General features: G+C 41.7%; 1 protein-coding gene across 2 annotated transcripts in view; it reads right to left on the reverse strand.

The window, feature by feature from the left end:
* Window positions 1-15,812, reverse strand: part of RSU1 (Ras suppressor protein 1) — a 204,845-nt gene that overhangs the window by 129,766 nt on the left and 59,267 nt on the right. For both annotated transcript variants that reach the window (XM_019973109.2, XM_019973108.2), the window contains one exon: window positions 15,461-15,575. In XM_019973109.2, the coding sequence (XP_019828668.1) occupies window positions 15,461-15,575 (115 nt within the window). The remainder of the gene's footprint in view (window positions 1-15,460; window positions 15,576-15,812) is intronic.

Consider the following 15,812-nt stretch of genomic DNA (forward strand, 5'->3'; position numbering starts at 1 on the left):
GGTTTGGAACCACTGCTGTCATCTAATGATAAATGATACCTTTCTACAGACTCAGTATTGATACACTTATGGATACACTGTTGGGAAGAATATTTACTGTTGAAGGTCAAGAGATCAGAACTGAAAATCTGATGTTGTCAATAACGTGCTATGTCCACAATACAAGCTTTGGGCAAGTCACAACCTCCCTATACATCTTAGTTTTGCCAACTTTAAAGTGACTGAAAAGCTCTTCTGTCTACAATACATAAGTGAGATAAAAGTCCATGAAACCATTTTGTAAATATGGTATTGTTTAAAAAAAAAAAAAAAGTATTTCTGTAAACCTATCTGGCATAAAAGTAACTTCAAAAATGTTCGTGGTTGACTGACAAAGTCAATTTTGTACAAGTGACAGTTACTAGTTCTGTAGGAAAGTACTTGCCACTCACTGCTTTATTAAGCAAACATATCATCACCTGTGGCAACCACTTCACAGGCTAACAGCTTGTCTTCTGAGGTATGCATTGTTATTATTATCTAATCCATAGTGACTTTTTCCCATAAAAATGCTATTTCTTTTTCCTAAGATTTTTTTGATGGGGACAATTTTAAAGTCTTCAAATGGATTTCTAAGAATATTGCTTCTGTTAAATGTATTGGTTTTTTGGCCATAAGGCAAGTGGGATCTTAGTTACCCGACCAGGGAACTCTGCCCTCTGCATTGGAAGGTGAAGTCTTAACCACTGGACTGCCAGGGAAGTCCCAAAACGCTATTTCTTGATATAGGCTATATTTCTCTTTGTCCTAGAATGGGCACAAAACAAAAGCAGCCAATGGTCCTACCCTCAGTGGACGTGGAAAGTTATTTCAGATCATGGCAGTTCTACGTCTGGCTCCCAGTCTATCTGGCTACGTGACCCACAGCAAGTTACTATAGCTTCATGTCTCCATCTGCAAAACGGGGAGAAAGCCTCCAATCTCTCAAAGCTTTTGTGAGATTTACGTGACAAACTATATACAAAATGCCTAATGGAAAAGTTTACCTAATGGAAAAGTTTACATGCTCAGTAAGTTAAAACTTACTTACCTTCTTTTTAATTCCTTTTCTGCTTCTGTGGATCAACACAGAAACGGTACAATACTAAAAACAAAATAATTAACTATGTAACCCGAGGGATGCTGAACATACCAAGAGATGCTTCTCCATCTCTGAGCTTCCTCCCCCTCCCTGGCTCCTCTCCACAGACCTCCAGCATCACCTTGGTCCCTGCTGAACACAAGCCCTGCGCCAGGCTGCTTGATATCACACAGGGCTTTAGGGTGACTTCCCCGAAGGTTCCCAAGGGAGTGTCTCAGAGCCACAATCAGTCATCTCTTCTAAAGGACACAGAGACAAGAGTCTAGAGCTTTACTGACCAGGATGATGAGGTAAGTTACACCAAAGGCAGATGCTTATAGAGCCAGCCAGGCAAATGCACCCTGCATGCATTCACTGACTCCTGTGTGTGATCAGCATTTGTCACACGAAAAGACTGGGTCCAGGGACTTCCCTGGTGGTCCAGTGGCTAAGACTTACGCTCCCAGTGCAGGGGACCCTGGTTCCATCCCTGGTCAGGGATCTAAATCTCACAGACATGTGTGCCGCAACTAAGACCCAGCACGCCCAAATAAATAAAAACAACTTTTTTTTTGGTGTTTAAAAAAAAAAATTAAGGGGCACAATAAAAGATAGGAATATTAAAAAAAAAAAAAAAAAATGTCTGAGTCCAGAAGTAAATCCAGGCTTTGCATACTCCAGTATCTACAGGGGCCAGTGAAATCAATGAAGGAAGAAAAGCAGAAGAAACAATAACGCAAATGAGGGGACTAGCGCTTCCAAAAAACGTCTCAAATTTTGGACATTTTCCCACCGAGTTTGAAATGAGACTGTTTATCATGTAATTTAAAACTTGTGCACACACCTGCAGCATTCTGAACTAAATTTTATAAATCCTAAGTGATATTGTGTTATATTTTTGTAACTTGTGAATTTGAAAACAAAAATATACAAATCATTGTATAACTCTGTTATGTAATTTCCTCATTTCTGTTTAGTGAGGGATCTTCAGAGGCTCAGGTGAGGGTCCTGGTGAACTAGAAAGTGTAACCCAGTTGGAAAAAAGCCAGGTGCTATGAGTTATGGCCACTGAGTAATATGCAGGTAAGTGATTTGTTCAAGGTCATCTGCCTTGTGAGACCAGACGGTGGGTGATCCAGGCCAGTGGATACCCCTACCACACTCTCAACTATGCTGTCCCATGTCTTGATTTTGTTCATAAGTTTTAAAATGAATACGTCAAACAAAACCAAGAATAGAAGTAGAAAAGAGGGTCAATTCAAAGGACTGCTTCTCAGCCTAATCAGACAAACCATAACCCTTTCCCACCTTTCACAATTAACAGGATTTAGGCAGAGAAAAGCAGCTCTGATAACAATCTAAAGTTGCTTTGGGTCAGGGCAGATAATTCTCCAGAACAGAGAATCTAGACTAAAAGAAAAAATGTTTAATGTATTATGTCTTTGGTATCTGCTTATTCTGGAGATGGCTAATAACTGGCATTACATCTTTTCTCAAGAAAAGAGTTAACAGATTTCACATGATAGCTAAACTATTAATAGCTTGCCTAGCTTGAAAACAGTCCAACTTTATGCTCTAGGATCTTTAATGCTTTTAATTTATAACAAAATAATAAAGACTTAGCGTACTTCAAACATGCATTACTAACATGTAGACAAGTGACCAAAGGATTACAGTGTATGCACACATCAGTAATATTAAAAAGTGAAGACAAGAAAAGAAGAAAAAAAGGGAGAAGAAAAAAATCATCAATGAAATGCAGAGTGTCACAAAAGGCAACCCAAGACAGTAAGAAATTAAGTGAAAAAACAAGGTATCTCTTGCAGGGAGGTAGTTTAAGATCTTACCATGGGATGAAGAAATGAGTTAGATCAAGTGCTATTAAGAATTCAATACTTCTGGACAAGTTCATAGTCTCATATAGGATGTCACAAAGTCAGGAAGTGAATGAATGAACGAGTGAATGAAGCAACCAAGCAATGAACTAACCACAAAGAAGAACCAGGTGACTTGCTCCCAGTCTCAATTACACAACTCACAAAAAGGGCTGAGCTGAAAATCACTTGTGAAATCAAACATGTATCAGGAACACAATGATGGGATTGAAGAGATGGCAATGAAACCCTTCCTCCAGACCTTCTCTGTCCACTGTGCCTGTTTGCCACATGGGGCCCTCACCTTATCCTCCCCACTTCTCTTCCCTGAAAGTCCCTTTGGAAATCCCCTTGCACTTCCTCACCTTCCTCATCCGAGGCTAAGTCTCAGCCTTTCTTTCATCCAGCCAATCACAATGTGTTAGACTCCTGCTCACCAGGCACTCAGTCTCCAAACAGTGAACGTTTAATAGTATAAAAATCCACTGTGTGTATATTATTATTTTAATCTTCACAACAGTACTACTACCCTCATTCTGCAGGAAGCATAGAAAATAACCTGCCTATTATCACAGAACAAGGAATTGGGAGACTAAGATAGGAACAGAAGTGTAGTGACAAAGAGTAAGCCTCTATAACCTACTACATACATTAAAACATATTTTACCCTTTAGGATAAGATAACTGGCAACAATAATGTGAAGTTGTAAGACATTTTTAATCAGGGACTTAACTGACCAACAAGAGAATACCATATCTCCTTCTCTTCTGTGTTAAGAGAGAAAGTTTTTTCTTTAGCATCTCAACACTATTAAGAAAAGGATTAAGAGGTGTAACTGGAAGGATTTGAGGTGTATATACTCCACTTTATTTTAACAAAAAAAAAATTTGGCCGTGCTGGGTCTTGGTTACAATACCCAAGACCTTTCATCTTTAGATGTAGCATGAGAACTCCTTGTTGCAGCGTGTGAGCTCTAGTTCCCTGACCAGGGATTGAACCCAGGCCTCCTGCACTGGAATTGCAGGGAAGTCGTCCACTCTCTTCTTAACTCTGTTCATCCTGGAGAATACAATTGGAGGAAAGCTCACAATTCATGACACCACTTACTCTCTGAAGGGGGTTAATATTTGTTTCCACTCTTCACAAATATGCTAGAAAGAATACAAAAGCATCTCATATTTCTGTAATAAAAACTGTGATTGGTGGCGTGTAGAGCAGTATACGAAGCCAGCGAGGCCTAGTATACGTAGCAATGCAAGCATCCTTCCCACAGGCCGTGTAAATGGGTGTTGATACCTGACATCTAAAAACACTGCTTTGTTGCGTGCCTGGCTGACCAATGCGACTTCCTTCTCCAGAAGCAATTACTGGGGTGACAAATGCAGAGGGGTGACCGTCCAGAAGCCAAGATAACAGAAACGATTCCACCAAGTGCAAATACCTGGAAACTTAGGAAGGAGGCCATGTAAAACCACACAGGTCACATCTTTAGCTCTTATGGCTCATAAATCTCATGTGTGAGGCAGAAAATGCAAAATCAGAACAGAGTCTACTGCTCACAGGGCCACCAGCTCTGAAACCACTGTTAGGCTGTTGACTCAGGGGCTTCATCTGTTCTGAAGATTGGTCTGGATGTCTGTCTCCTCCTCATCCCCCACTAACACAGGTCTTATCTCCACTGCATTAATTAATTCTTCTGCTAATTAAAAGGGGGTGAAATCTTAGTCACGTTGCTGCTTTTTTGAAGGACAGATAGGCTGGTAGCTGAATTGTTGTTCAGTCGCTGAGTTGTATCTGACTCTTTGCCACCCCATGGACTGCAGCACACCAGCCTCCTCTATCCTCCACATCTCTTGGAGTTTGCTCAAATTCATGTCCACTGAATCAATGATGCTATCTAACCATCTCATTTTCTGCTGCCGCCTTCTCCTTTTGCCTTCAATCTCTCCTAGCATCAGGGTCTTTTCCAATGAGTGAGCTCTTCGCAACAGCATCCATCCTTCCAATGAATATTCAGGGTTGATTTCCTTTAGGACTAATTGGTTTGATCTCTTTGCAGTCCAAGGGACTCTCAACAGTCTTCTCCAGCTGGGTAGCTCGATATACTGTTCCAAAAGATACTCTTGGATTCAGGTAGGCTCAAGAGAAGATGTCAACCATGTCTATTTCATCCCTTCGCTGGCAGAGTTAGCTTCACATGTCAGGAAAAACAGTGTCCCTACAAAGACAAAGCATTCTCACTGCAGTAACAGTGAGGGCTGATCATGAGGCCACAGAGAGGAGGTTACAGCCCCTGACTTGGTCAGAGAGAGCTGCCCAAGAGCCAACCCAACCCTTAAAGGTCCCTGATCCTTCTGGCTTCAGGGTTTAGGAACTACGGAGTTTCACGGCTTTATCTTCTACCTCTCTGATCACATCCAAGAGACCTCATCCAATCTGTGGCCTTACGTTTATGTTGATGATACAATTGTATGTGCAGCCCAGACCTATCTTCTAAACTCCAGATTCTAATATCAGCTGCCTTCTCGACTTGACACCCAAAAAGCATTTCAAACTTAAAAGACTCCAAAGTCAGCTTGTAACCAGCTCCTCTCCTCCTCCTTCACCTGCCCTTCCCACTATCTTCCCCATCCTTTTCATTCCCTGACACTTCAGTCATTCTTCGCTCTCTCCCCCCTCATCTAATCACCACTAATTCCTATTAATTTTACCTCTGAAACAGACCCAGACTCTAACCATTATGACCACCTGGAAAAGCACAGAAAGCCTGCATTCCTTCTGGAGGCTTCAGGGGAAATCCTCGTCCTTGCTTCCGCATCCTCTGGAAGCGTCCACATTCCTCGGCCTGTGGTCCCTTCCATGCCTGACTCCAGCCTCTTGATTCTGTCATCCCATCTTCTACTGCTGTCCCTGTCTCCCCTATCTCCCTCTTTGTAGGAACCTCACAATTACACTGGGCTCAGTGTGCTAATCCAGGATAACCTCCCATCTCAAGCTGTGACACTGCATCAGCAAAATCCCTTCATCATGCAAAGTAGTCTATTCCTAGATTTCAGTAATTAGGAGGGGGCAACATGGGGGGCGGGGGGGGAAGGGCATTATTCAGCATCTCATTTACAGTAAAAGCCAGAGTCCTTGCAATGTCCTCAGGGCATAAGTCCCCAGGTGATCCAGTCCCTACTTGCTACCTAAACCCATCTCTTCCAGCCCTCACCTCCCCTCACTGGGCTCCAGCCACACTAGTCTTCCGGCTGTTCCAGCATACACAAGCCCATCTCAGGCCTTCAGCACCTGCCTTTCCCTCTGCCAGGAAAGATCCCACCCTCACTTAGGTTTCAGGCTAAATGACACCAGCTTCTGATGAGGCTTTCTTTGTTCAGTTCAGTCGCTCAGTCGTGTCCGACTCTTTGCAACCCCATGCACTGTAGAACGTCAGGCTTCCCTGTCCATCACCAACTCCCAGAGTTTACTCAAACTCATGTCCATTGAGTCTGTGATGCTATCCAACCATTTCATCCTCTGTCATCCCCTTCTCCTCCTGCCTTCAATCTTTCCCAGCATCAGGGTCTTTTCCAATGAGTCAGCTCTTCGCATCAGGTGGACAAAGTATTGGAGTTTCAGCTTCAGCATCAATCCTTCCAATGAATATTCAGGACTGATTTCCTTTAGGATGGACTGGTTTGATCTCCTTGCAATCCAAGAGATTCTCAAGAGTCTTCTCCAACACCACAGTTCAAAAGCATCGATTCTTCGGTGCTCAGCTTTCTTTAGAGTCCAACTCTCACATCTATACATGATCACAGGAAAAACCATAGCCTTGACTAGATGGACCTTTGTTGGCAAAGTAATGTCTCTGCTTTTTAATATACTGTCTAGATTGGTCATAACTTTTCTTCCAAGGACCAAGCATCTTTTAATTTCATGGATAGAGTCACCATCTGCAGTGATTTTGGAGCCCAGAAAAATAAAATCTGACACTGTTTCCACTGTTTCTCCATCTATTTGCCATGAAGTGATGGGACCAGATGCCATGATCTTAGTTTCTCTGTTAACACCGTAGAACAGAAACACCACCCCTTCATTTAAACACTCTCTTCCATTTTCATTTTTCCCCAGGGCATTTAGCATGATCTGTTATGCTTTCTATCCATCCATCCATTCATCTATCCTCTCTCCCCAACTAAAATGTCATAAAGGGTATTTTTGTCTCTTTTTGTTGTATCTTCCAGAAATAAAACACGGAGCAAAGACTCAGTAAACGGTTGTTGAATATGTGAATTCTACATTACTAGAAAAGTCAGTTCCTTAAAAACAAAACCTGGTCTAAAGTAGGAACTTGATGTTTGAACGAATGATGAAATGGAAGAGTAGGAGCAGAGGTGAATTGGGAGACTGGAATTAATAATATCTACACTATTGATGGCTGTTGTTTTTTATTCACTACCTTGGGTCCAACTCTTTTGCGACCCCGTGGACTGTAGCCCGACAGACTCCTCCATCCGTGAGGATTCTCCAGGCAAAAATACTGGAGGGGGTTGCCATTTCCTTCTCCAGGGGATCTTCCTGACCCAGGGATCAAACCCATGTCTCTTGCATTGGCAAGTGGATTCTTTACCACCGAGGCATCAGGAAAGCCCACACTATTGATACTACATATGCTATGCTAACGACTTCAGTCGCGTCCGACTCTGTGCGACCCCATAGACGGCAGCCCACCAGGCTGTCCCGTCCCTGGGATTCTCCAGGCAAGAACACTGGAGCCGGCTGCCATTTCCTTCTCCAATGCATGAAAGTGAAAAGTGAAAGTGAAGTCGCTCAGTCGTGTCTGACTCTTAGCGACCCCATGGATTGCAGCCTAACAGGCTCCTCCGTCCATGGGATTTTCCAAGCGAGAGTACTGGAGTGGGGTGCCATTGCCTTCTCCGGATACTACATGTGAGACACATAGATAATGAGAACCTACTGTTCAGCACAGGGAACTCTACTCAATGCTCTGTGGTGACCTAAATGGGAAGGAAATCCAAAAAAGAGGGAAGATTATACACACACACACACACACACATATATATGTGACTTTATATGTGATTTTTTACATATATGTGACTTTATATGTGATTATATATATATATGTGTGACTAACTTTGTTTTATAGTAGAAATTAAGAACACTGTAAAGCAATTATACTCTATTAAAAATTTGTTTAAAAAGACAGGCCTGCCTTACATCCAATTTTATACAAATAAACTGATTAACATAAAAGCAAGCGCTTTACTATTTGGGAACCAGACATAACAGTTAAAGTTATTCAGGTGTGCACAGCAAAAGGAAAGTAATACATTTACGTATTAAAACTTCAGTCCACTTGGTCATGGTGTACGATCTTTTTAATGTGTTGTTGGATTCTGATTGCTAGAATTTTGTTAAGGATTTTTGCATCTATGTTCATCAGTGATATTGGCCTGTAGTTTTCTTTTTTTGTGGGATCTTTGTCAGGTTTTGGTATTAGAGTGATGGTGGCCTCATAGAATGAGTTTGGAAGTTTACCTTCCTCTGCAATTTTCTGGAAGAGTTTGAGCAGGATAGGTGTTAGCTCTTCTCTAAATTTTTGGTAGAATTCAGCTGTGAAGCCGTCTGGACCTGGGCTTTTGTTTGCTGGAAGATTTTTGATTACAGTTTCAATTTCCATGCTTGTGATGGGTCTGTTAAGATTTTCTATTTCTTCCTGGTCCAGTTTTGGAAAGTTGTACTTTTCTAAGAATTTGTCCATTTCTTCCAAGTTGTCCATTTTACTGGCATATAATTGTTGATAGTAGTCTCTTATGATCCTTTGTATTTCTGTGTTGTCTGTTGTGATCTCTCCATTTTCATTTCTAATTTTATTGATTTGATTTTTCTCCCTTTGTTTCTTGATGAGTCTGGCTAATGGTTTGTCAATTTTATTTATCCTTTCAAAGAACCAGCTTTTGGTTTTGTTGATTTTTGCTATGGTCTCTTTTGTTTCTTTTGCATTTATTTCTGCTCTAATTTTTAAGATTTCTTTCCTTCTACTAACCCTGGAGTTCTTCATTTCTTCCTTTTCTAGTTGCTTCAGGTATAGAGTTAGGTTATTTATTTGACTTTTTTCTTGTTTCTTGAGGTGTGCCTGTATTGCTATGAACTTTCCCCTTAGGACTGCTTTTACTGTGTCCCACAGGTTTTGGGTTGTTGTGTTTTCATTTTCATTCGTTTTATCCCAGGGATGCAAGGATTCTTCAATATCCGCAAATCAATCAATGTAATACACCACATTAACAAATTGAAAAATAAAAACCATATGATTATCTCAATAGATGCAGAGAAAGCCTTTGACAAAATTCAACACCCATTTATGATAAAAACTCTCCAGAAAGCAGGAACAGAAGGAACATACCTCAACATAATAAAAGCTATATATGACAAACCCACAGCAAACATTATCCTCAATGGTGAAAAATTGAAAGCATTTCCTCTAAAGTCAGGAACAAGACAAGGGTGCCCACTTTCACCATTACTATTCAACATAGTTTTGGAAGTTTTGGCCACAGCAATCAGAGCAGAAAAAGAAATAAAAGGAATCCAAATTGGAAAAGAAGAAGTAAAACTCTCACCATTTGCAGATGACATGATCCTCTACATAGAAAACCCTAAAGATTCCACCAGAAAATTACTAGAACTAATCAATGACTATAGTAAAGTTGCAGGATATAAAATCAACACACAGAAATCCCTTGCATTCCTATACAATAATAATGAGAAAACAGAAAGAGAAATTAAGGAAACAATTCCATTCACCATTGCAACGGAAAGAATAAAATACTTAGGAATATATCTACCTAAAGAAACTAAAGACCTATATATAGAAAACTATAAAACACTGGTGAAAGAAATCAAAGAAGACACTAATAGATGGAGAAATATACCGTGTTCATGGATTGGAAGAATCAACATAGTGAAAATGAGTATACTACCCAAAGCAATTTATAGATTCAATGCAATCCCTATCAAGCTACCAACAGTATTCTTCACAGAGCTAGAGCAAATAATTTCACAATTTGTATGGAAATACAAAAAACCTCGAATAGCCAAAGCAACCTTGAGAAAGAAGAATGGAACTGGAGGAATCAACCTACCTGACTTCAGGCTCTACTACAAAGCCACAGTTATCAAGACAGTATGGTACTGGCACAAAGACAGAAATATAGATCAATGGAACAAAATAGAAAGCCCAGAGATAAATCCACGCACATATGGACACCTTATCTTTGACAAAGGAGGCAAGAATATACAATGGATTAAAGACAATCTCTTTAACAAGTGGTGCTGGGAAAACTGGTCAACCACTTGTAAAAGAATGAAACTAGAGCACTTTCTAACACCATACACAAAAATAAACTCAAAATGGATTAAAGATCTAAACATAAGACCAGAAACTATAAAACTCCTAGAGGAGAACATAGGCAAAACACTCTCTGACATACATCACAGCAGGATCCTCTATGACCCACCTCCCAGAATATCGGAAATAAAAGCAAAAATAAACAAATGGGACCTAATTAACCTTAAAAGCTTCTGCACATCAAAGGAAACTATTAGCAAGGTGAAAAGACAGCCTTCAGAATGGGAGAAAATAATAGCAAATGAAGCAACTGACAAACAACTAATCTCAAAAATATACAAGCAACTCCTACAGCTCAACTCCAGAAAAATAAATGACCCAATCAAAAAATGGGCCAAAGAACTAAATAGACATTTCTCCAAAGAAGACATACAGATGGCTAACAAACACATGAAAAGATGCTCAACATCACTCATTATCAGAGAAATGCAAATCAAGACCACTATGAGGTACCATTTCACACCAGTCAGAATGGCTGCGATCCAAAAGTCTACAAATAATAAATGTTGGAGAGGGTGTGGAGAAAAGGGAACCCTCTTACACTGTTGGTGGGAATGCAAACTAGTACAGCCACTATGGAGAACAGTGTGGAGATTCCTTAAAAAACTGGAAATAGAACTGCCTTATGATCCAGCAATCTCACTGTTGGGCATACACACTGAGGAAACCAGAAGGGAAAGAGACACGTGTACCCCAGTGTTCATCGCAGCACTGTTTATAATAGCCAGGACATGGAAGCAACCTAGATGTCCATCAGCAGATGAATGGATAAGAAAGCTGTGGTACATATACACAATGGAGTATTACTCAGCCATTAAAAAGAATTCATTTGAATCAGTTCTAATGAGGTGGATGAAACTGGAGCCTATTATACAGAGTGAAGTAAGCCAGAAGGAAAAACACCAATACAGTATACTAACGCATATATATGGAATTTAGAAAGATGAGAACACTAACCCTGTGTACGAGACAGCAAAAGAGACACTGATGTATGGAACAGTCTTATGGACTCTGTGGGAGAGGGAGAGGGTGCGAAAATTTGGGAGAATGGCATTGAAACATGTAAAATATCATGTATGAAACAAGATGCCAGTCCAGGTTCAATGCACAATACTGGATGCTTGGGGCTAGTGCACTGGGACGACCCAGAGGGATGGTATGGGGAGGGAGGAGGGAGGAGGTTTCAGGATGGGGAGCACATGTATACCTGTGATGGATTCATTTTGATATTTGATAAAACTAATACAATTATGTAAAGTTTAAAAATAAAATAAAATTTAAAAAAAAGAAAAAAAAATAAAGATACTTATATGTAAACAAACAAACAAAAAAAAACTTCAGTCCAGTCCTTGACTTTATGTGGCAGTGTCCCTGCATGTTCTTAGGCCCAACAAGTCAGAATTCATCCGCATTCCCTTGCTTCCTTCAAAGGCTCTTACCGATGAGGCTTCCAGTTAATAAACTCCAATTTTATTTTTAAAAGAAATTCCACAGAAGTCTTGAAAGCCTTTACCTTGTTTATTCAGATGTATAAAAAGTAAATACATAGGGGAAGAGAGATCATTATCTGCCCTACACACGCTGAAGCAGTCCTGCAGCTACGGGATGCTGAAGGATGGACCGAGAGCAGCTTCGAGTCCACAGTCCCCAGGGCTGCTCAGCCACCAGCCAGGGCAGCTGCAGACAACAGCCTTGGGTACCAGGTACACAAACAGAAGACATCTCCACTGTGGCTGGGTGGCTCCCCCATGCGGGGTGGAGGGATTGGTGGGGGGAGAACCAGAACAACTGTGCAAACGGCTTCGCATGAAGAGCAGACCTGCAACACTTTCATTTTGCCAAGTGTGACTCCAGTCCTGCTGCTCAGACCCGCACAGCCGGCCAGGGCACTCACCGCAGCGAACCTCCCCTCCTTCTGCTGCCATTTGGGGAAGCAAGCAGGTGCTGTGTTTTGTTCACACTTGGAATCAGCTTTCTAGGAATCCTCTCAGTGGCACATAGATGGGCAGGAGTGCGCCCCAGCGGTTAGGAACGTGGGCCTGCACAACGAGCTGCCAGAGCTTAAACCTTGCCTCTGAGACTCTGTGTCCCTACGGATAAGGCACCAACCCTCTCTAAGACTCCGTTTCCTCATCTCTAAACAGTCCGCTTACTATTCTTAGATAATGCAGGAAAAGCATCTAATGTAGTGCCTTGCCACCAAGACCTTAATACATATTATAATAACTTATTATAATACTAGCTATTACCGTATTCTTGACTTTAAAAAAATCACTGGGATTTCTCAGGTGGTGTAGCAGTTAGGACTCCAGTCTCCCAATGCAGGGAGCACAGGTTTGATTCCTGGTCAGAGAACCAAGATTTTACAGGCTGCACGGCATACCCCCCCCCAAAAAAAAAAATCACTGTTCAAAACTAATCACCTGTCTTCCTCTTGAGTTTAGACAGGGGTTTACCATTTATTTCCAGCTAAGTGTCTGCCTGCAGTTTGGGAAAACTGCCACTAGGCAGATGCTGAGACCAAGTTTTTCCAGGTATGGCTAGAAAATATAAACTCATTTAAAGACTTTCTCCTCAACCCTAGCCCTGAATAAAAAATATATATTATTTGGTATTGGGGAGCATAACAGAAATGTTAGGCAAATGTGACTATGTGCAGTATTTAAATAGGAAGATCATGTGACATTTTAAAATATACAGGTAGGCAGGTATGTGTGGGTTTAACTAGGAATTTTTCTACCAAATTTTTAGCTGATAGAAATCACTGATTAGTCCAATACCCTATATTGCCTCAGTGCTTAAAAAATGAAATAAAACCTTTTTTTTTTTTTTTTATTTCTCCTTGTCACACTAATCAAGGACAGACTTTAGAAGCACTAAGTGAATTTTACCAAATTATACAAGAGTTAGTCTCACAGGTGGAGATTTGGATCAGTACTTTGGGGAGGGAGCAGGTATTTGTATGCTGCAAAAGCTCCCCATGAATCCCTAACACCAATATCTATGGTTGGCAAATACCTGTCCAGAATCTTCCTTTTGGCAAGAAGATTTTTTGCCTTAAAAACCCTGTTAACATCTCTTGATCTTGGAGCCTGCTCCTTAAGCAGGCCCTGGCAACTCAAATTCCAGCAAAGAGGCAGTGCCAAGTTACTCCACAGCCCTTAAAATCAGTACAAATTGGACTTCCCTGGTGGTCCAGTGGTTAAGAATCCGCCTGCCATGCAGGGGACACAGGTTCGATTCCTGGTCTGGGAAGATCGCACGTGCTGAGGAGCAACTAAGCCTGTGTGCCACAGCTACTGAGCTCAAGCCCCAGAGCCCGTGCTCTGCAACAAGACAGGCGACCTCTGTGAGAAGCCCAAGTCCTGCAACTAGAGTAGCCCCCGCTCGCCACAACTAGAGCCAGCAGCAATGCACGCACCAATGAAGACCCAGTACAGCCAAAAATAAAATAAATGAAATCAGTACAAATTCCTCAAGACCTTGAACAGCAAAAAAGAAGCTGCAGAAGATGGGGAAGCTGGGGTGAAACTGTGTATTTGTTCAGTGGAACCAAGGAAATGCTTTTCCTTTAGACTAACACTGCCCAATGGAGCTTTCTGCCCATGGTAACATTCTGTATCTGCATCTTCCCATAAAGGAGTCACATGAACATCTGAAGTGTGGCTCACGGCTTCTCCTGGACAGCACAGTTCTGGACAGAAGCCGGACTCAGCCCGCTTGTAGCCTTCCCAACCAATACCTTGCTATCTGAGGTCTTCGTATCATTACCTCATTCAGTACTTATCTCTCGAGAAGTTACCTTGTTCCCAGCATGTGGGAGGCACTGGGGACAGAGCAGGAACACATATATACCCTGTTTCTCATGGTGCTCACATTCTCATTAATAACAACTGGCCTCATAACTACCACTCATTTGAGATACTTCCTCAAAGAATTGCTGGGTCAAGTGTGTTTTTTAAAGTTGTGTTATTCTGCAGACATAGAGAACATAATTGTGGTTGCCAAGAGAGGCAGGTAGGAGAGGCATGGAGTGGGAGTTTGGGGTTAGCAGATGCAAACTATTATATATAGGATGGATAAACAAGGTCCCACTATATAGCACAGGGGACTATACTCAATACCCTGTGATAAACCATAATGGAAAAGAATATGAAAAAGAATATATATATACATATATGCATGACTGAATCACTTTCTGTACAGGAGAAATTAACACAACATTGTGAATCAATTATATTTCAATAAAATGCAATAAATAAACAAGTAAATAAAATCGTGCTATTTTGGAGCAAAAAAGCAAACAGTCATAGTTTGAGAAACAATACAGTTCAACGTATTGAAGAAATGAGAGGACATCCACAGTCTCCACAAGCAAGACAGGAGAACTCATGAAACTTTTCTAGAAGAGCAACATAACCTCAATAACAGAGGAACCTGTGCGGATGTTATTTCCAAGGAAGGTCGTTAAGGTCACCTAGGGCCATCTGAATGACCAGCAGCCTAGTAAGACACAGGGGCCGCGGCAGGAGGACTGAGGAATTCCCAATGAGAACACATGTTAACCGTTCCCACTGAAGATGGCATCAGGAGACAACCAAATTCATGTTTGGAAATGTAGTAGTTTTAAGCAACTGTCATAAATACTGTAACTATTTGATAAAAAGTTTTCAAGGGATTAAGATAGAAAACTAAATGATCAAAAAAATGAGTGATAGGTTCCTTTCAAAAAAGCCATCATCACCAACGGTAAAGGAGGAGCCCCAGGTAAGACCATTATTCCTCATGCCAGGCTCTTCCCACGGCTCCAGGCAGGCAGCCAGGCCTGGTCATCTGCCATCAGCAGTGTCGAGATGCTCGGAGTTGCAGGTGCTCAACGGAGCCTCAGGGCAGGTCAAACCCAGAGCAGCTCAACTCTGGTCAATGACAAATGCTACTAGGAAGCTTGAGAACTGGGTGCCCGGGTGGAGGGTTCTCGCCGAGAAGAGGAGAGAGGAGTTTGCAGAGCTTCTGCACTGGGATCATTATTAATAATTAAAGCCAGAACTCGGCTCATTCATCAGCCACCTTACCTAGTTCTGGGGGCAGAACGGTCAGGCGGTTCCCTTGAATGTGGAGCTCCTTAAGCTGAGTAAGCTCCCCGATTTCCTTAGGCAGCGAGATCAGGTCGTTATCCCTAAGGCTGAGCTAAATAGAAGAGAAACAAGGGGGTGTCAAAACAATTTTCACATAAAGAGGCGCTCGGCAGAGGCCCTCGTCCTCGCCCTTGCCCTCTCTTCCTCGAAGGCTCAATCCTTCCAATTTATTTACAAGAGTCCGCAGACAGGCAACGAATGGTCTCACAGAGCAGTGGCTTTTATTCCTGCAAAACAAACCATACTCTGGCTCAAATTGCCTTGATTCTACTCCTACAAGGGCTGTAGG

Source organism: Bos indicus, chromosome 13, assembly GCF_029378745.1.
Source record: "Bos indicus isolate NIAB-ARS_2022 breed Sahiwal x Tharparkar chromosome 13, NIAB-ARS_B.indTharparkar_mat_pri_1.0, whole genome shotgun sequence".
Classification (NCBI taxonomy): Eukaryota; Metazoa; Chordata; class Mammalia; order Artiodactyla; family Bovidae; genus Bos; species Bos indicus.